The following is a 21237-nucleotide window of genomic DNA, read 5'->3' as shown; positions in this document are numbered from 1 at the left end:
CAGGCAAGCAAAATGCATTTATCATTAAAAATGTCATTAGTGAGTGTTGCTTATTAAGTCATTTATTTTGAAGTCTAACCAATGACTGTCTATTGGAACTGGACTGAGTGGGTGTGAGATCACCCAAAGAAAACTTCTGACTCCAACCAAATGAAGTCAATTCCGTTTCCGTTTTTTTGCTGTACGGACATCATCGTGTTGGAACCAGATTCCATCCGTAAGCAGTGATTGGTCCGAGTTGGGCTGAGTCAACGTTACTATGGCAACCACTCTGGCCCAACATTAGGGAGCTTGTTGGAAGGCCACACCCCACTGAAAGCGGGCTACACAAGATCTGTCAATCAAGCAGGAGACCACATACTTTTGCAAATGATTAGTCAGTTTGTAACTTGGACAAACTCAGAAAAAATATTGTGGAAAAAAAAGAGGATTATCAAGAACATATTAAAAAAAGTGTCCAAACCCCAAACCCCTAACTACTAAAAATATCTATATGGGTGCACTTTGTAGTGCCCTGAATGTTAAAAGCAATTCGGACACCATGCTCACCACTTTTCTTTTTTTTAAACGGTGAATATGATGTCATCAATTTCACAAAGTTAAAATCTTATTGATATGAGCGTTGTGCGATGATCATTCATGAATCCACTGTCTTCTGAAGTTAAAAATGTTGATATTTTATTAAAAAAACACATTTAAATATATGTTTTTGTCAAAAATTGTTCAGACACAATGCACTGTAATATATATTTGCCAATCTAGAGAGCATTGATGTACACTGGTTTTGCATGGAGATTTCTGGGAAATTTCTGCCAGCAAGCAGCAGGTGTCCTTTCAGTGCCCTACCTGCCAATTTTAACTGCACCCCCTTAGTACACACACCCTTTACTCCTCAAAATATAGACTCTAACACATACATGAACACACACACCCTCATAAACACACACACATTCATTTCACAAGGAAGGTGGGAAGTCGGACCATCTGTCCCCTACCCCATCCCTGGTAAGGGGTTATGGGCCCTTGGCAACGGCGGCCATGTCCCTTGGTGCTGGCTTCCCGGGCCCGGCAGTCCTCTCTCCACACAGGGAGAGGGATCCCTGAGCTTTCTGGCAAGACCAAGAGTCGGGGATCACATCACATCTGAGCCTGGGGGTGTCCGTGTCCCTGCGGTGTGGGTTCTGGTCCCTGCCCCTAGGCGCTGGGCCTCGCCAAATTTCCAACTCTGGGCGAGCCTGGTTGGGCCATGTTTACAGCACTTCTTGTGGACCCCCTCTTCCCCTGGGTGTCTTCCGCCTGGGCGGGGACGGCTGCCCCCTGCCTTCTCCTGGACCAACCGTGGGCCGGGTGGGTGGGTGGCTGCCTGGAGCGTGGGGTGGGTCTCCCTTAGGGGTTCCTGGCTCGTACCTGGGGTTGGGGCGGGGGGATGACCAGAACTCCTGGGTGGTGATGAGGTGCTCGTCTGGGGCTGTGGGCGCTCTTCTGGGGCGGGGCCCCGCATTGGGCCCTCCCGGCGTGGCAGTGGGGCTGCTCTCCTGGTTGGGCTGGAGCTTGCACTCTCTGTCCCCCCTCATGCCCCCCTGCTCCCTGCTCTATGGCTCTGGGGGCCCTCTTGGCAGTCCTGCTGGCCCTGGCCTGGGTGGCGGATGTGATCAACCGGGGGGCGGTTGTTCTCTATCTGCTGCTGTGCGTGTGTTGGGAGGTTCTGGCTGCCGCTGCGGCGGGGGTCTTGGTGTGGGGATGACTGGGCACTCTCCCTCCTTCTTTTTACATTCCATCATCCATTTTAGAGGAACGTAACCCTTGTGCTATCCTAGGCACTTTAACATTGGGAGTTGGTTCATCTAGACCCACTAGACAGTGCTCTGAACCTTTTTTCTTCAATGATTTGTGATCTTCACTGGTGTCCATGGATTACATGAAATCTTTCCACCTTTATCCACCTTTTTCATGGTAAGGAGAACACGTCAATGGAAGGGTGGGGTCATCTAACATAGCACAAGCTGAGCACTCACTTGAGCACAGCTGTTAGCTCACCTTTGCACTAATATTTTGCGTGATTGAATGAAATATTTCACACTAGTTGGTTTGAATGCATAGGTATGCGTGTGTGAACATTATTTGTATTGTGTACATGTTGACAGGTAAACGTTTTTCGAGCCAACAGGTATGTTTCTAACATTTGAGACTTGTATTACGTCTGAACCTCACTGTAATGATTATAACCATCCAGCAACTTGTTGCTTTATGCTGCTTTTTGGTGTTTCCCCCCCCCCCCCCCATTCTATAATCACCCTCCTACCCCCCCCCCCTCTCTAACATCCCTCTCTTCTTCCCTCCTTTCCTTTTCCATCCGGTCCAACACAAAAGATTTTCAAAAATGATTGAAAAAATGATGAATGATGATGAGTTTGGCCTCGATTACAAAAAGGGTTTATTCAGACACACCTCTGGTTTGTCAGAAGATTAATAACCCCTGTTGTTAAAGTAAAATATGTCCAACACAAGAGGCCTTCAGCTCTCATCTGTTTGCCCAGCTATTGAACAGGACAAGTTTTAAAATAAAAGAGTAAAATGCCAGGGGGAAGGGGTCACTTGGGCCAGTTCACTTATATAGTTACTGAGCAAATTTGTTTCTGATTTTAGTTAAATTAAAATAAAAGCATGTGACTAACCATTGAAAGAAAAAAAGGGTAATTCTGCCCTTATCTAAATTTTTTAATGACTCATGATATTTCTACCTTGAATAATCACACGTAAGTAAATCCATTTGCAGTTATACAAAAGTTATTTCATACATTAGCAATGCTTTGTACTAAAAATGACAATACAGTAGCAAAACAGACATCACATTTAAAATGCACACTATATTTACAGTGAGCTTGCCAACCAGTTGAGTCTGATATTAAAGTAAATTCTGGCACCACAGTTTAAATGTCAGAATTTTGTCAAAAGGTAAAGATGAATAAGAATCAGTCCTAAACTCTTATCTCACATGACTACATTCCCCTATAGCACGAGTTCCTAAAGTCTTAAAACGTTTCTGAGGATTTTTACATTTTTGTAACATTTCCCTCTTTTTCCCTCATGTTGCTAAAATGTTCAGTTAGATATAAATTAGGGCTGGGAATCACTGGGTACCTCACGATACGATACGATTTGCGATACATTGCTCACGATGACGATACTATCACGATATGGCGATAATGTCATAATCGATATTTATTGTCTCTAACAACTCACGGTATGTCAAACTTTAAGAAAGAAGAACTTGAAAAACTGTTTTTTGGAAAATAATTTATTTTTTAAACACAATGATAATTAACAACTTGTGTCCTATTTGGTGTAATGAATAACAGACTTGTGTAACATTGCTGAAATCAGTAATATTCTGTCTTTGACAAACAATGACAATTTTCATTTGGAAATATCTGTAAAATTTGGTTAAAAAAATTGTGAACATGAACAGCAGCCATTATTTAGTAAAAATTTGCTGTAAACAGTCAAGTAACTGCCAGACACATTGGTATTAACTTTTGAAAAACAAAGCCATAGCTATTGCATTATTTCAAAAAATAGCTGAAAATCATATATTCATTCTGTGAACAAATTATAGTGTCTTTGTTAAAAAGGAATGACACCATTTAGTGGAAATGTGTAAACAAATAAAATTCTCCCAGAAAAACAAAATCAAGTAGCTAGAAACTTTCCTTTAAGTTATTTAAGACATAAACTGTTTTCAAAATAAATGACCAGGGATAAAATACATGAACTTCAAATGTATCTAAAAGTAAACATCTTTGTGAACAAAACGTTTGGGGAAAAGCTGCATGCGATGTATGTTTAAATGTTCATGTTTTTCTTGAGAACCACAGGCTTTTTAGCGTCAAGACGCCACTTATCTACCGCTGCTTAGAGGAGAAGGGGGGTCTGAGGGGAGTGATGTCCCTCTTTCTGCTGTTTCCATCTCAACCATAGCTATGCTCTGGGCGTACAGCACAGGGTTCATTTTTTCAGTATTTCCGAGAGTGAATGTCAAAGCGTGGCTCTGATGCATTCAATAAAAACCCAAATCCCTCGTTCTCCACCTCACTGCAGGGACGGAGCCACATCTAGCAATCCCGTTTGTCATTGCCGGTGCTCTCGCAGAAGACGGTGGTAGCTTCACCTATAGAAAGGTATCCAAGCCGGGCTGTGTCGGCTTCAGGCCAGCAACAACCACGGCTTTGTCACACAACTCCGGGTGACGCAGCTTCAATGCTGCCGGCGCGTCTTTTAACTTGCTGCTCTCGCTATTTTCCTTGTTTTTCCCTCCGCCATTTTTGTTTGACTGTGTACTCTTCTCCGTCCTCCCCGACAGCCAATCTCGCAACAAGCGCCCCCTATCTACACTCGTCTTACCAAAGGATGATTAATATAACGTTTTACAGGGTCTTCCAACGTAAATAAAAGTTCGATACTTAATGAAGAGGCATCGAGAATCAATCACTGGACTAAATATCGTGATATATCGCCATATCGATATTTTGGCACACCCTACAAAAAAAGTCTCTATTTTTGGGCAATTTGTATTTTTTACCTTAGATTTTTGTGCAGCAGTGTCACTGCTACACACCACACCAACCATAATAGGTTTGTCATTTGCTCGTTTTTAGCTAAAGAATAAGTGGAATTCAAAACAAATTAAGTACTTAGGCTGATAACCCTCTGTGGTGAAACAAGCCATCACTTTTCCTCCCATTTCTTAGGAAACAACTATGTGCTGGTTTTACATCTAGGGAATTTCCTTCCTTTTCACTGCTGCTTCACTCTTTACAGAGCACTTCTTCTTGGTTTTTTGGTCATTAGAGTGCCTTTTAGCTCCTTAGTGTGCACTTGTTATTGTTTTGGCCGCACGAGCTCCTGTGGTGAAGCCTTTCCAGTCCCACAAACTCAATTTTCCTCCATTTTCAAGTAAAATTCAGAGTTTTATGCACAATGGCTTTAGAGTTGTGCTGAAGAGAGATTTTGCTTTGATACTTAGCTTTAAAGAGAAGCTGCAAAGTTGTTTACAACCATAAGCTTATGCTGCTGACAGGACATGTTCTAACATTGAACAAAGCATTGTCTTACTCACAACTGCCTTCATGGGTGGCTACGAACTGTTGATCAAACAGAGGTGGTCCACACAAAATGTTAAGATTGAAGACCACTCTGAACTCCTAGAGAGAAAATGTTCAAGCACAAAATGACCTGCGGGCGACTGGTCGTTACACGACACACAAAAAAAGTATGGGCCGTGGTAGAAGAGACAAAGGTTGCACGAATTTGTCACTATTTCAACGCTCACTAAATCCTATGGAGTGTGTAAGGAGCCGATTAAGGGTGTTCATGTGATAAGGGTGCATTCCTTGCACACAGCTTGGCTGTTAGAAATGAACAAATGGGACAGTGTAATTTGTGTGGATATCCTACAGTTAGAAGAGGCTTGGTGTAAAATGTCAAAAAGTGCAAATCTCGTCATTTGGGCACCACACTGAAACACTTCAGTTCATTGCTAGCATCTTTGCAATGGCAGATATGGATTAGCACCCCAGGAGAGTGGCCTTGATCTATCTTTATCTGAAAAACAAACGCAGATATTGTCAGGTTCACCAGATAAACAAGCTATTGGAACTGTGCTCCCTTTAAAATGTGGCCCTCCATGGGCCCAAACAACCTCAAAACGTTCAGGTCAACCCCAGTGACTTCGGTATTTCTTACATAAAGTGGATTTGAAATTAGACTCCAACAATGAGCGATAGTTTGCATTTTTTTTCTGCCTGCTCACATATTCTGACCTGGATTTTTCTGTGTGTTCCAGAGCCATGGCCTAGTGGGGCCGGCTTTAGTCAAGTGGCCAGGGTCCTCAGCGAATCCTCTTCTATTCACAGTGATGTGCTGTCCCACCTGAGCAGAGACATGTCTGGGAATAGATTGAATCCTATGCCGCACTGGATCCTGGAACCTGAAGTGTTCAGGGAAGGTCCCGGGGCTGAAGAATCTCAAAGTCTGGTTCAGGTAAACTAATGTGTGCCGATAAAAAACAATCGCTTACAGTCGGCTTTGACAGTTTACCTTTTTAGGTTGCAGCCCATGGGAAAACAAAGAACTTCAGACTATTAAGTGGTATTGATGTTTTATTCATGCAACAGCAATTTTGTGTAACTTCAAGTGAAAATGTGCACAATCTTGCAAATTTTCTTGTGATTTGGTGTGGTGGTCAAGTATTACTGGTGGGAGAGTCAAAAAAGCATAAAGGTTCCTGTGGGCTCTCAGCGTTACTGTAGGAGCCGACCATATGACTTCAGAAACAATCTCTTTTGTGTTTTGTTTCTGCTAGTTTTCCATCAAGTATTATTGACTATAAGCCCTACCTGAACAAAGAACATTTTTTCTGGTTTAGGTCAAACAGAACCTATGTGAATCATGTACTTAATGTAAAATTTAAAGTAAAAACACAGTTACTCTGGGATAAATCATATGGGTTTAGTGATTAGCTTAACCCTTGTGCTATCCTAGGCACTTTAACATTGGGAGTGGGGTCATCTAGACCCACTAGACAGAGTGCTGAACCTTTTTTCTTCAATGATTTGTGATCTTCACTGGTGTCCATGGATTACATGAAATCTTTCCACCTTTATCCACCTTTGTCATGGTAGGGAGAACACGTCAATGTAAGGGTAGGGTCATCTAAGATAGCACGCCTTACTGGTGTGTGTTTGACACCATCTGTGTTAAACTGGTATTACTGCTTTAATGCACATACATGGTTTTGACTCCAAGAATTTTTTTAAAAATAAGAACAGTTTACAGCCTTGCACTGGTCATCTTTCTAAGCTAAAAGTCTGCATCTTAAACAACCTTCTTAGGCTTGAAAACAACATACAGAAAGTATTCACAAACCTTGTGACATAAAACAAATCTTTTGTCCTGAAGTATATTTCTTCTTTTGATCCATTTGTTACTTGGTTTCTCTTTTTTCTACCAGCGTATGTAATCAAAGCCAAAACATTTCAGAGAGCAACAACATATAATGGTAAAAGATTCTCATCCAGTCACTTTAATCTATACCATCTTCCTCCGCTTATCCGGGACCGGGTCGCAGGGGCAGCAGTCTAAGTAGAAATGCCAATACTTCCATTACCCAAGAACCTTCCTCCAGCTCCTCTGAGGGGACCCAGAGGCCTTCCCAGGCCAGCCGACAGACATAATCTCTCCAATGTGTCCTGGGTCTTCCCCGGGGCCTCTGCATAGTGGGACATGCCCGGAACACCTCTCCAGGGAGGCATCCAGGGGGCATCTGGACTAGATGCCCGAGCCACCTCAATTGGCGCCTTTTGATGTGGAGGAGAAGCAGTTCCACTCCGAGCTCTCCTCGGGTGACCGAGCTCCCCCCCTATCTCTAAGGGAGTGCCCAGCCACCCTACAGAGGAAGCTCATTTCAGCCGCTTGTTTTTGAGACCTCGTTCTTTCAGTCATGACCCATAGCTCATGACCATAGGTGAGTATTGGAATGAAGATCAGCCTGTAAATTGAGAGCTTTGCTTTTTGGCTCAGCTCTCTCTTCACCACAACAGACCAATACAGTGACTGCATAACTACGGACGCCGCTCCGGTCCGCCTGTCAATCTCATGCTCCGGTCTTCCCTCACTCGTGAAAAAGACCCCAAGGTATTTAAACTCCTCCACCTGGGGCATGGACACTCCACCCACCGAGAGATGGCAAACTACCTTTCTCCAGTCGAGGACCATGGCCTCAGATTTAGCGGTGCTGACCCTCATCCCAGCCGCTTCACACTCGGCTGCAAACCGCCCCAATGCATGCTGGAGGTCCTGGCTCGATGAAGCCAACAGGACAACATCATCTGCAAAAAGCAGCGAATAAATCATGTGGTCCCCAAACCAGACCCCCTCCGGCCCCTGCCTGCGCCTCAAAATTTTCTCTGTGTATTCTCTATGAATAGAACCGGTGATAAAGGGCAGCCCTGCCAGATTCCAACTCACACCGGGAACAGGTCAGACTTACTGCCGGCTATGCGAATCAAGCTCTTACTCTGGTCATACAGAGAAAGGACAGCCCTCAGTAAGGCTCCCCGGACCCACACTCTCAGAGCACCCTCCAAAGGATACCACGGGGGACGCGGTCGAACGCTTTCTGCAATTCCACAAAACACATATTGACTGGATGAGCGAAATCCCACGAACCCTCCAGCACCCTAAAGAGGGTGTAGAGCTGGTCCACTGTTCCACGTCCAGGACGGAAACCACACTGTTGCTCCTGAATCTGGACGGGACGGACAGGCGATGTACCAGGACTCATAGAGAGGAATTAACTCATCTAACTCTCCAACTACATATTTAAAGTCCAGCAAATGATCTTCATCCAGATGATATTGGGGGCGCGAGATGAGCCGGAGACAGTATCCACAGCCAGGTGTAGGAGCAGGAGCAGAGGCGAGCCAGAGTCGAGGTACACAGTCAGGTACAGGAGCACGAATGAGCCAACTGGAATCTCCCCAGTAGGGGAGTGGGAAAAGAAGGACAGTACATGAATCGCACTGCACCAAACAGAGGCATGGAGAACTAAATGATAAATAGTAGGCGATAATAGAGGACAGAACCCCAGTGCACCATAGTTTCTTCAACTTCAAACTTCTAGCAGCCTACCAACAACTTTATTGTTATTGTTAAGTTTAATTTAAACAAACTAACAGTAAGGTAAATGTTCTCTGAACACTAGCTAGTCTGACAATAAGCCTGTCCAAAGAGGAATGTTTTCAGTCTAACTTTGAATGTAGAAACTGTGTGGGCCTCTCTTCCATGAGCTGGGAGCTTATTCCATAAAACAGGGGCTTGGTGGCTAAAGGCTCTATCTCCAACTGTGCTTTTATAAATTCTGGGAACCACAAGCAGTTCTGTATTTTGCGAACAAAGTGCTCTGTTGACATGTCAAATGTTGACCTTTCCTTATGAGCTTCTATCTCCAACTCATATGATCTGTCACTCACCTGTCCTATTGTTCCACCCACTTTCCACATCCCCTTTGGTTTGTAAAGCCGTGCCATCACGGTCTCTGCCACTTGAAGACTTCAGCTGAGTTTCCATTACACATATGCGTAGAACGTTATTGAAATTCTAGAAATGTTGAAAAAACACAATTTCATATAAACAGTGTTACATTCAAATCTCTGTCACGGCACAAGTGCTGATTACCATCTTTCAAAGGGGACGTCAGCGTCTTATTCAGGCTATGGAGCGGCAAGCTCCTAACATGAACCGATTTTGGCCACTGGCGGTTGGTGACTTCACAGAGGAGCTGTGGATCCAACAATTCTGCATGACACGCATGCCCTGTTGAGTTTCAGACACGAGTCACCTCCTTCATTTATTAACTCTTTGTAGGACAAAAACAACAGCAGTACAACTGACACTGACACCTAATGGTGAAATTACAGTATTACAACACTCCCACTTAATTTCACATCATTTAGAACCTTGAAGACAAACCTTTTTTTTTTTTTTGTCTCTTCACAAAAAAAACTTTATAACAGTTTCTTTTTAAGAAAAACTCAAATTCCAGATATCTTTCTTCAAACTCACTTGCTGTATCCCGTAACCTTAATAAACGTAATTATCTCCTTTCTTTTACATTTCTTATCTTCATATTCATTTTCTTACAAAACAAAATATTTATGGATACATTCATTAGTAACCTGTCAAAAAAAATATTTAACTATTTTCTCACACAAAACAAAGTCCAATCTCTCCTCTGAGACTTTCAAACCTCTGTTTTGTCAACGGCTTGGTCAAGATATCTGCTTTCATATCTTCTGTTGGACAATATTGTAGATTTATTCGTCCATTTTGCACACATTCACGGATGTAGTGATATCGAATGTCTATGTGCTTAGTTCTGGAGTGATCCACTGGATTTTTTGCAATTGCGATGGCACTTTGGTTGTCTTCCATGATCACTGTGGGTGTGTTCTCCACTCCAAGATCAGCCAGTAAACGTCTCAGCCAAACCCCTTCTTGAGCAGCTTGACTAAGTGCAACATATTCAGCTTCTGCTGTTGAGAGTGCAACTGTTGCCTGTTTCTTGCTGAGCCAGCTCACCGCTCCTCCACTCAGTAGAAACATGTTGCCTGTTGTCGAACGTCGGTCATCTTGGTCACCAGCCCAATCCGCATCTGAAAATCCTAGTAAAGATCCAGAGTCTGACTGTTCATATTTAAGGGCAAGATTCACTGTCCCTTTCAAATATCGAAGAATCCTTTTCACGGCAGTCAGATGAGCAGTATTGGGATCTGCATTGAACTTTGACACAGCATTCACAGCTTGAGCTATGTCTGGTCGTGTGGCTATTGAAGCATACAGCAAACTTCCCACCATTGACTGATAGTTTTGTTGGTGTACTGGTTTACTAACACCATCACTCTTTTTCAGTTTCACGTTGGTATCAGCAGGAGTTGCTACAGGATTAGCATTTTCCATCCCATATTTCTTAAGTATGGCTTCAATATAATTCTTCTGATGTAGAAAGACACACTTCTTCTCTTTGTCTTGAACCACAGAGATGCCCAGGATGTAGGACAGCTCACCCATGTCCTTCATCTTGTAGCGCTTCTTGAGAGCTGCTTTCAACTCGTTCATGCTCTCAGTTGACTCTGTTATCAGAATGAGATCATCCACATAAACTGCAAGGATCTCAAGCTCCTGTCTTGATCTCACAAACACACAGGGATCTGATGTGCTCTGTTTAAAACCAAGTTCTGTCATGAACTCTGTGAAGGCTTTGCTCCAGCAACGAGGAGATTGCTTCAGTCCATAGATTGATTTTTTTTAGTTTGCACACCAGGTGTTCCTGTCCTGGTTTGATGTATCCTTCTGCTTGCTCCATGTAGATTTCTTCTTCCAAGTGTCCATTTAGAAATGCAGTTACAACGTCCATCTGATGAACATGCATGTCTTTTTGATTTGCAAAAGACAACAATGTACGAATAGAGCTGAAACGTACCACTGGTGAAAATGTCTCATCATAGTCAGCACCATACAACTGTGAGTAGCCTTTGGCGACAAGTCTGCACTTGTATCTCTCCACTCTTCCATCACTATGATGCTTGACTTTGAACACCCATCTTGAACCTACAGCTTTTCTGTCTTTTGGTAAGTCCACTAGATCCCACGTCTCATTTTCGAGCAGCGACTCATATTCCAAATCAGCTGCATCCTGCCATTCTTTTGCATTTGGACTCATCAGAGCTTCTTTCATTGTGAGTGGCTCTGTCACACAACACATATTTGCATGATGATCAACAACAACTGCATCAGCAAACTCGTCGTATCCATATCTCTTTGGAGCCTTTTTGATTCTTTCACTTTTTCTGACAGCATCATCAGCAGTGGCTTCATTCTCTGTTTCAATGTCATTTGTGTCCACAGTTACTTCATTCTCAGGGTGGGGCTCTTCTGCTCCCTGTTTCCAGTCAAAGTTTGTTTCATTGAAAATGACATCCCGGCGGATTAAAATCCTTCTTTTCTCTTCATCATATAGGCGATAACCCTTAGCGTTGTTTGCATAGCCTACAAAACGAAGCTTCTGAGCCTTTTTGTCCAGTTTTTGTCTTTTTTCATCTGGAATATGTGCATAAGCAATGCATCCAAACACCCTCATGTGACTCATGTCAGGTTTTCTTCCACACCATCTCTCATAGGGTGTCTCCTGCTTCAGTACAGATGTAGGCAGCCTGTTCTGAATGTAAGCTGCTGTGGCTACAGCTTCTGCCCAGTACATTTTTGGCAACTTAGCATGTGACAGCATACTTCTAGCTGCTTCAACTAAAGTCCTGTTTTTCCTCTCTGCAACACCATTTTGCTGTGGTGAGTGAGGTACAGTCACTTCATGTTGGATGCCTTGAGCTTTCAAATATTCTTGAAACTCTCTTGATGTGTACTCACCCCCATTGTCTGTTCTGAGTCTTTTAACAGCTTGTCCACATTCATTTGTGAATGTTCTTTCAAATTCTTTGAATTTGGTTAACACCTCATTCTTGTGTTTCAGGAAGTACACTTTGCAGCATCTGGAGTAATCGTCAATAAATGTCACAAAATATTTTGTTCCACCAATGGATTCAGTCTGCATGGGACCACAGACATCACTATGAATCAGCTGCATTCTGTGTTTGGAACGAATTCCTCCAATCGACTTGTATGGCTGCTTGGACAGTTTTCCTTCCACACATCCCTCACAGAAAGAAACCTCTGTTTCTGTGGAGAAGTCCACTCCGTTCACCAGATCTTTTAGTCCCTTTAGCTTGGTAGTGTGGCCCAGCCGCTGGTGCCATAAGCTGGCTGCTACTGATGCATTATGACAAACTTTTAAGTCCTTTTTAACATCCAGCTGATAAAGTCCATCAGCTCTTCGCGTTCCCATTCCTTGAAGAGTTCCATTTTTTCCACGTATGTAACAGTGAGACTTTCGAAACTGCACTGTGTTGCCTTTCTTGGTGGCTGCTCCCACTGAAAATAAATTCCCCAACAGCTTTGGAACATACAGCACATCATACATTGTGACGTCTTTTACATCACTTATTTTGAAAGTCATTTTCAAGTTGACGTTTCCCATTCCCAGGGCATCAACCACCCTGCCGTCACCGAGCTTCACAGACTGTGCTTCCGTGAACTGCTGGTAATCTTGAAGAATGTTGTTATCACATGTCATGTGCTTTGATGCACCAGAATCTATCAACCATTCAAACTGTTGTGGTGTGTCAGTTGGATTTGCCTCTTTTGTGACAAAAGCACTTTCACCTTCTGCATCATCATATGTCATGCTTTTAGCCTTATGAGTCTTCTTTTTGGCCTTGTACTTCCAACTTGGACAGTCACGTTTAATGTGGCCTTCCTTTCCACATTTATAACACCGCCATGTGGTTGGTCTTTCCGCTCCTACTGTCCTGAAGTTTTCCTGTACACTTCCCCGACACTGAGATGACATAGCTGATGCACCACCACCTGAGCTAGCACCGCTGTAACCTTCATTTGCATTTACACGCTTTTGCTCTTCATTTATTAAGGCTTGTTGAACAAATTGCAGCGTCAAATTGTCCATCTTTGTCTCTAATGCAGTGACAATTGTGGCATAACTAGGTGGCAGACTACCCAAAAGTGTCACAATTTGATCTTCTTCTTTAATATCAGCTCCTATAGCTGTTAGCTGATCAGTCAGTTCCTTCATTTGCTTCAGATGCTCACTTAATTGACATCCTTCCTTCATTTCACATCGAAAATATTTTTTCTTAAGGAACAGTTTGTTTGCCAATGTGTCTCTCTCAAAATGGCCTTTAAGCGTAGTCCACGCTTCCTTGGGAGTCTGGCAGCTTGTTACAAGGTAAAGCTGGGGTGTACTCACGTTCAGCACTAACGTGGAGAATGCTTTCTCTCTCCGTCTGGTAAACTCCGCTTGTGCTTGAGCATTAGCATCTGCGGCTAACACGTCCGTCTCCGTTAGCATGCCCCATAGTCCTTTAGCCTTTAGCAAGTGCTCCATTTGAAACTTCCATGTTGCCCAATTTTCCGGTCCGCTCAGCTTGTCTATAAACAGCTTATCCTCCATTGTGAGAAAAGCAAAAATCTCACAACTCTGTTTAATCCACAAAATGCAGTGAAAAAAGCTTTTCAGCGTTCTCTGGGCCCATAACCTGTTGAGTTTCAGACACGAGTCACCTCGTTCATTTATTAACTCTTTGTAGGACAAAAACAACAGCAGTACAACTGACACTGACACCTAATGGTGAAATTACAGTATTACAACATGCCCGCTGTGCAGCGCCCAAAGCAGCCAATTCCTACAAAGAAGCGCATTACCATCGGTATCTATCTGACTCATTTAATTTGAAGAAAGTGTTTCCATTGCAACTTTGCAAAATATGTCAATTTGGATATGCCTCAAAAACCATATACCAAGTCCCAAACTGTTTTTTCGATATATATACGATTTTTTTTTCAATTGTTGTGTTTCCATTAGGCAAATCCAATTTGCCCAATTTCATAGTCAATGGAAATGCAGCTATTGCTATGTTTCTGGTGTCTGTTTGTTGTGAAAAAGACCTTCACTCTTAGTCAATCTGAGCTGTAGCAGCATGTTTGTGGTAGAAAGGTCTATTCAATCTTGGTCTTCTTCTCAGAAATCTATGTGCATATCTCAGGTTTGTGTTTCATTCTGTGCATTGTGTTGTGATGACCCGTACAGCCAAGTGTGATTCTTGACCTGCAGTGTGGGCTTTTATCAGGAGCCGCTTTGCTGTTTTCACAACTTATTCTGCTTTTCTATTGATGTTCTGACTTTGAATTCCCGTGTTTTACTGAACCTTTTAAATTTCAATGGCCCAAATTGTGGGTCATTATTTGAAAATAGATCCACTTGTACCTTTGCCCATGATCTGTAGACCGTATCATGGTCTGTAGTGTTCCTCTGTGTTGTTTGGGTCCACCAACCTATAGGTGTCACATGTGATAATGCTTTTTATATCCTTCATTCCTTGCTGTATTATGCATTCCCTCTGTCTCCAGAGGCATCTCTCTACTGAGATGTGATTAGTGGCCACAGCGAGTGATGCCAGCAATTGCTCCTTTTTCACCTCTAGTCTGTTAACATTATCTGTGCCACTTTCTTTAACTTTGTGTCCTCTTTTGTTGCTTGTTGCTGCTTTGATAACCCTCGGTCTCAGGATACAAAACAGGGCACACCTGCTGTGTATACTTGTGTTTTAACGTGGCCTTTAGAGCTCTCTGTCATATGTGCTCTACTCAACGCACCAGCCAACAGTACATCTCTCCCTGGCACATTACATCAAGATCACTTTTTTTGTAGTTTTCTTTGGTGCTGCAAAGATTTCTGTGGATATTTTCCAGCGGTTCATAATAATAATAATGGATTGGATTTATCTGCGCTTTTCAAGACACTCAAAGTGCTTACAGTGTGTCCATTATTCATTCATTCCTCATTCATACTTGGTGACGGTAAGCTATGGTTGTAACCACAGCTGCCCTGGGGCAGACTGACAGAGGCGTGGCTGCCATTTCGCGCCTACGGCCCCTCTGACCATCACCGGGAGCATTCATGCACATTCACACACCAGTGGAGCCACACTGGAGGCAAGGAGGGTGAAGTGTCTTGCCCAAGGACACAACGACATTTTGGCTGGTGGGAGCAGGGATCAAACCGCCAACCCTTCGGTCATTGGACGACCCACTAAACCACCTGAGCCACTGTCGCACAATATGATCACACCGAACCATAACTTTTTGGTCCAAGGTTTGCTGGTGGAAGTTTTCTGTCCCAAATACATTAACCACAAAAACCCTTTCTAAATTTCTACATAACCTACTTCCATGGGTGTGAGGGCTCTGGCTCTCTGCATCAGGGAGTCCAGTATCCGAGGCATCACACAGTAACGTTACCTCCCAATCCTAACACTTCAGGACCGTTGCTTTGAGAACATCTGTCCATTCCCAAGTTGTCTGCTTACATATTGTTGTAGCAGCTCACAGTCATCTGAGAAGAGTTTACAGAAAATTGACAAGTAATTTGCAATACCCATCAGTCTTTGCACTCTTTTTACATCTGCTGGTTTTGGTATCAACTCACCTGCATTTTTTTCTGGGCCAACAAACGAGCCCTCCTGTAGATGCCCAATATAAAGTACTTCTATTGTGGTTGTTTAAACTTTTGAAGTTCAGTTTTATGTTTTGTTTCCTGGATGTTGACAGTAAACTCTTCAGGGTTAAAGTCGTAAAAATACAATTAAAAAATGCGTTTGGACTGTCTCGTGCATTTGTAATGTCCACATAAAAAACGTTAGTAAATTACAAAAAAATAACATACACGATTAGTTTTATATTACGTCACTTCAGGGATTCAAGATGTTCCATTTCTGTTTGAAGCCGTGTTCGTTGTTGATTCTGGATTTGGTCATTTGAAACGGGGTTGCTTTTTGTAATTCAGTATTTGGTAATTTGCACCCGCATTTGCTTTTGTGTTTCAGGGCTATAATCTGTTCCGTCATTTGCTGTTGTGTGTCAGTATTTGTTAACTTGTATTGAGATTGTTTTTAGTGCTTTAGGATTTGTTAGTTTGCACCGGGATTTGTTGTTGTTGTATCTTAGGAGTAAACGTGTCTCTCTTGCCCCTCTCGGCCACCGTACTATTCCTTTTGTGGTGGTTTGAACCAATTCAGGTGGGGCAGTAAAACAAAAAAAATGTCAAGTAGAGAGGGTGTGAATGGAATTCAATAAAAAAAAACGGTTTTGTTCTAAAAAGGCTCAGACTGATCACTTTAACAGTCACTTTTGTGCTGCTCTGTTACGGTTATAAAAACATGTTGATCCTGTCCAAAAACTGTGAAAGTCACTCAAATTCTATCCATCCATTTATCCATCTAAGTTCAAAACCCACTAAATCCTTTTCTGAGGCAAGGGGTTGCTGGAGCCAACCCAGCTACTGTTTAAGGGGGAAACTATGGTACAAGGTAAAAATGTGGAAAAGGTATCTGACTTCCAAAATCAGTAATTGAGTGGGTCAAGTGTACCAGGTGCATAGACTTACATTAGGGATGTAATGATACACTATCCCATGATTCGGTTCAAACCTTGATTTTTGGTCACGGTTTTGTTTCGGTTCAAGATTTGATTTGTGCATTACAAACCAACAACAACAACAAAAATTCAGAAAAATATACAGTATGTATTTAAATATTTGCTAATAAGCAAGTAACAATGACAAAAAGAAACATCTCAGTTGGCTCATACTAAGCATGGTGTAATGAAATAAAAGAATAAATGCTTCTCAGACATGTTTGACTCCTTGGTGGCTGGATGGCTGCATATAGGACTCACTTGTGGGTAACCAGGGTTTGTTTCTCAGGGGATGCGATGGGCTTCATCCAGGGTGGGTCCTTGGGAAACACCCTTCATGCTACTGCCTAAATATGTAGCCTTGAGGGGCCCCCAAGCCTCCAGGTACCAGTCCCCAGCCTGGATAAAATACAGGGTTGTGTCAGAAAGAGCATCCGGTGCAAAATCTCTGCCAAACTACCTGTGTGAATCAGTAAAACAATTGATTTGCAGTGGCAATCCCTAAAGGGGTTTGTCGAAAAGTGAACAACGAGTTTGACGCCTTCAACGTAAGCATACTGATATGCAGAAGGGATGCTGTGACTCACTCTCCCCACAACTTTGTTCAATGATGTAACGCATGGTTGTGGCATCTCTAAGGTACTTGCAAAGTAAACCAAAAAAAAGCAAGATGAGACAACATAAAACCACCGCAAAGAGACCATGCTAGTAGACGAAAAGAAACGATTAAGTCAAGAACATTAGTTGCTTTGATGTAATAGAAAAAATAAAGGAGGGAGGCTTAAAAAGGGGCATTAAAACACGTTTTCAAACCAATTGGAGCTGTTTCAGTGGGTGTGCAGCGAAGAAACTGCAGTTACATCAGGGAGGTGTGGACACTGTAAAAAATGACGACGTTCTCTGCTCATTCATCTTAGTTCTGAGCTTTTAAGATAGTTGCCTCCCTTTTTTAACCCCCAGAAAGCTTTGGAGTAACTGTTTTTTCTTCTTCTTTTCTTTGAAAGTTGACAGCGCTCCCAGAATGTTCTGGAACACTACATTTAGGTGAACCAAAGTGACGTTTTTCTGCAGAAATGTGTGGAGTTGAAATGAGACGGTGAGGAGTCCGCTCGCAGTAAAAAAAAAAAAAAAAAAAGGTCGAGCCAAACGGCGCGCGGGCAGCAGCGCGCGCTCAGCCACACTGAAAGGGCGGGCGTTTCTTTTTACAGTGCGCTGTGCCTCCGTTGCTGCTCGGGCTGCCTCCACACATCACAACCACCTCGAGGACGGGATTTACCCGCGTGCGAGTCCCACGCGCTCCCACAGCGACGCGAAACAAACTGATGCGGGCGGGCTTTTCTCGCGCCGCGGACTAACTAACGGCCACCTGCTCGGGCGTCTGATGGAGGGACAGGATGGGGAATCCGGCGGCGATCAGGGACCTGGCTGCTTTTGACGGAGAACCGCGGCAACTTTCACTCCTCCTCACACTCTTCTCCTCTTCTCTCCGCGCGTGTCTCTGAAGCGCAACAGCATGCAGATCTCTCCTCTGGAAGACAAGATCCCAGTAAGTGTTGGCTGCCTTTGGTCTGGAGTGTCAAACTAACGTGACAGGGAAAGAAAAGTGAATTTTTCTGCATTTCTGCATGTTTGAGGCTCATAGTTCTGAGGTGTTTGGGTGGACCATGCTCTCTTGGGAAACCCATCCCTGAAGGTTTCTCTCTGTTTTTTCCTGGAAGAACATCTGCGCCAATGGAACATGCTTGTTACCAGAGCAGAAAAGTCCACTGGGAATCTCCAAGTGGTGTTGGACTAGAGGTGTGTGACAAACACAACCCCCAAAGGATTATATAGGAACTTGAAGACATGGTTTGGTGTCTTGTGGAAAGAAGACGTGGTACAGACCATGGAACCGTTATTGCATGGATTCCTGTGTTTTAATAAAGTTAGTCATTTGAAAGGTCTGGGACAGAGACGTTCAGTGTTGGGTTACAGCATGTATTTCTGTTTACACCTTCAGGGAACCCCTACAGACTGGAGGCAATAAATGTTGAGATGTTTTTATCTCTGCTTTTGACTTTTTCATAAACAAAAAAATACTTAAGGCACCAGCTTTATAGTCAGTCTTTAAAACATCACAGTAGACTCCAATTCAACAAATTCACAATGATTGGAAATGTATAGGGGCTGATGTTTGCCTGTCCCGTAACAAATTAAACTACTAAACAAAAGTGCAATGATAGATGTAGAAATTTATTTGCTTGATTGATTTATTTGAAGCAAAAAAAATACTAAAACAAAGAAAAAAAAAAACAATAAAACTAGAATTACATATATATGTCAAATATATTTAAGATATTAATTCATAAATGGATTAGACTGTAATAGACTATCTAGCTGTTAGACTTTACAATACTTCATATACACTAAACACCTATTTATTGTTTAGTGCTATTTAGATTTTTTATAGAGCCACCTTAACAAATCAGTTTCCTCATTGTGGGATCAATTCTTCTTAAAAATGAAAAAGTAAATTTTATCTTCTTCTTTTAACCTCTTCTAAACATACTTGGACATATTAGCATAGATACATATATATATATACATATATTTGTTTAGTAATTTTCAAAAACAAAATATTATAATGTGCTAATGGGCACATATAATGTATATATGTGCTACAAAAAGGAATATTTGGGTGTACCTAAATGTATTCACTTAAACAGTAACTCTTACAGGGTCCTATATGCTATGCTTAAGCCTTTTATAGTAAACAATATCCATGTATATGATGGTATATTCCCTTTGGCACAAAAAGGAACAGATTTTTAAAAATCCAATATTAGTTATTTTCCTGAGCTAATTTTACTACCAGGAAGTGAGATGACTCGATCTCTGAGGCTCCGCCTTTCCCTTTGCATCTCTGCATCTCGCCCACGAAAACTAACAACATCTGAATTTTTACAAAGATGGATGTTCATATTGTGCATAGAAAAGTAATGTGTTTAGGTGATCACCACCAGCTCCATGCAGAAAATGGGCGTGTGTGTTAACCTGGCAGTGTAGACATTGCAACAAGTTGACGAACAGTAAAACTTAGTTGTGACTGATTGGAGGCAGGAACAAAAATCTAACGCTGCAAATGTTATGTGTGGAAAAATGCCACACGAAAAAAATGTCTAAGACAATAAAAAATTACTTGGAGTTTTTCTGTTTTGCTTTTTATTTATTAATTTTTCTAAGGACGAGATGAGTGACACATGAAGCTAATCAAACTGAATGAAAGTCAAAGTGAAGATTAAGTAACAGTCAATATTGCAGATATACGGCAGTCATGGTATCCTAAGCCCAGGCCAAGTTTGACACTTAATCATTCACTATCAATGTTGTGTGATCTATGCAAATTAGTGATTATTTATACGGTTCTTTTATGTTTCTGGGGGGGCCATGGTGCAGTGGTAGGGCGGTCGACCCCTGATCAGAATATTGCAGGCTTGATTCCTGCCTTGCCCGCCCATGTGCCGAAGTGTCCTTGGGAAAGACACTGAACCCCACCTTGCCTCTGGTGGAACGTTGGCGCGATCAGTGTTTGACTATGTGTGTGATTGGGTGGATGAGACTGTGACTGTAAAGCGCTTTGGGCCTCCAAGGAACGTAGTAAAACACTATAGAAGTCTACTCCATTTACCATTTCTAGTGTTGTTTGTGCAGTTTCAACCCAGTGGAATATACTAGTATACTACTAGTTTTCCAGAAATCTGTCAGTCTACACATGATAGTTGCTTTATGTAACCCATGTGGCACTTTAACGTTGGGAGTTGGGTCATCTAGACCCACTAGACCAGGGGTCGGGAACCTTTTTGGCCAAGAGAGCCATAAACGCCACATATTTTTAAATGTAATTTCAAAAGAGCCATACAATAATGTAGTGTCCCTTTCCCACACTGAGCCACGGAGACTTAACCTCTTTTCAGGTTCTTTATTCTGGTTACTGCACACAGCAACAAACGCCGTACAATTAATTCAGCAACTCCTGAATCTCTCCCGCCGAGACGAGAGCGCTTCTCCCAACTTTATATTCTCTCACTGCCGCTCCAGCCCTCCTATTTCCTTATTCGTCCCATAGCTGAACCCCATTGGTCCAAACTCCCTAACAACAGGCTGAGCGACAGGACTGATGGCCAATCAGATCTCTGCTTGATGCGTTCCATGAACTCCAGAACTTTTAACGCGACCCAGTCATCCAGTCCAAGTCAGACCGCGACAATATGTTTAAAACTAAATATACAAATGAATGTGTGCATTTGATTTAATTTCAACATTTTTAAAGTACAATAAGTCTGGGGATTCTTTTTAATAACATCATTATGCTGTTGTTAATAAATGATGAGTATTTCTCGTGGTAGTTTTGCTGATGGTCTAGTCCGGTTGATACGTGGTGAGTTTCTGCTTCATGCAGGCGTTGAGACTTTAAACGTGATCTTAGGTCTGAATGTTCTGTAGATGTGAGACAGACATGGAACCAAACACACACTCACACGCTGCAGTGAGTGACGGACAGCGGGTTTTTTACTATCCCTGCGCGATTCACCTGTTGCCTGT

General features: G+C 42.5%; 1 protein-coding gene across 4 annotated transcripts in view; it reads left to right on the top strand.

Moving 5' to 3' along the window:
- The window catches only part of LOC101173596 (anoctamin-1), a 200054-nt gene that overhangs the window by 9290 nt on the left and 169527 nt on the right, over positions 1 to 21237 (top strand). For 3 of the 4 annotated variants that reach the window (XM_020714026.2, XM_020714025.2, XM_020714024.2), the window contains exon 2: positions 5843 to 6039. In XM_020714026.2, coding sequence (XP_020569685.1) covers positions 5843 to 6039 — 197 coding nt within the window. Of the gene's footprint in view, positions 1 to 5842; positions 6040 to 17177; positions 18203 to 21237 lie in introns of those variants that run through there. The other variant, XM_020714027.2, reaches the window with a different exon arrangement.

Source organism: Oryzias latipes, chromosome 23, assembly GCF_002234675.1.
Source record: "Oryzias latipes chromosome 23, ASM223467v1".
NCBI classification, from domain to species: Eukaryota; Metazoa; Chordata; class Actinopteri; order Beloniformes; family Adrianichthyidae; genus Oryzias; species Oryzias latipes.
This window is presented reverse-complemented; position numbering and strand designations above follow the sequence as displayed.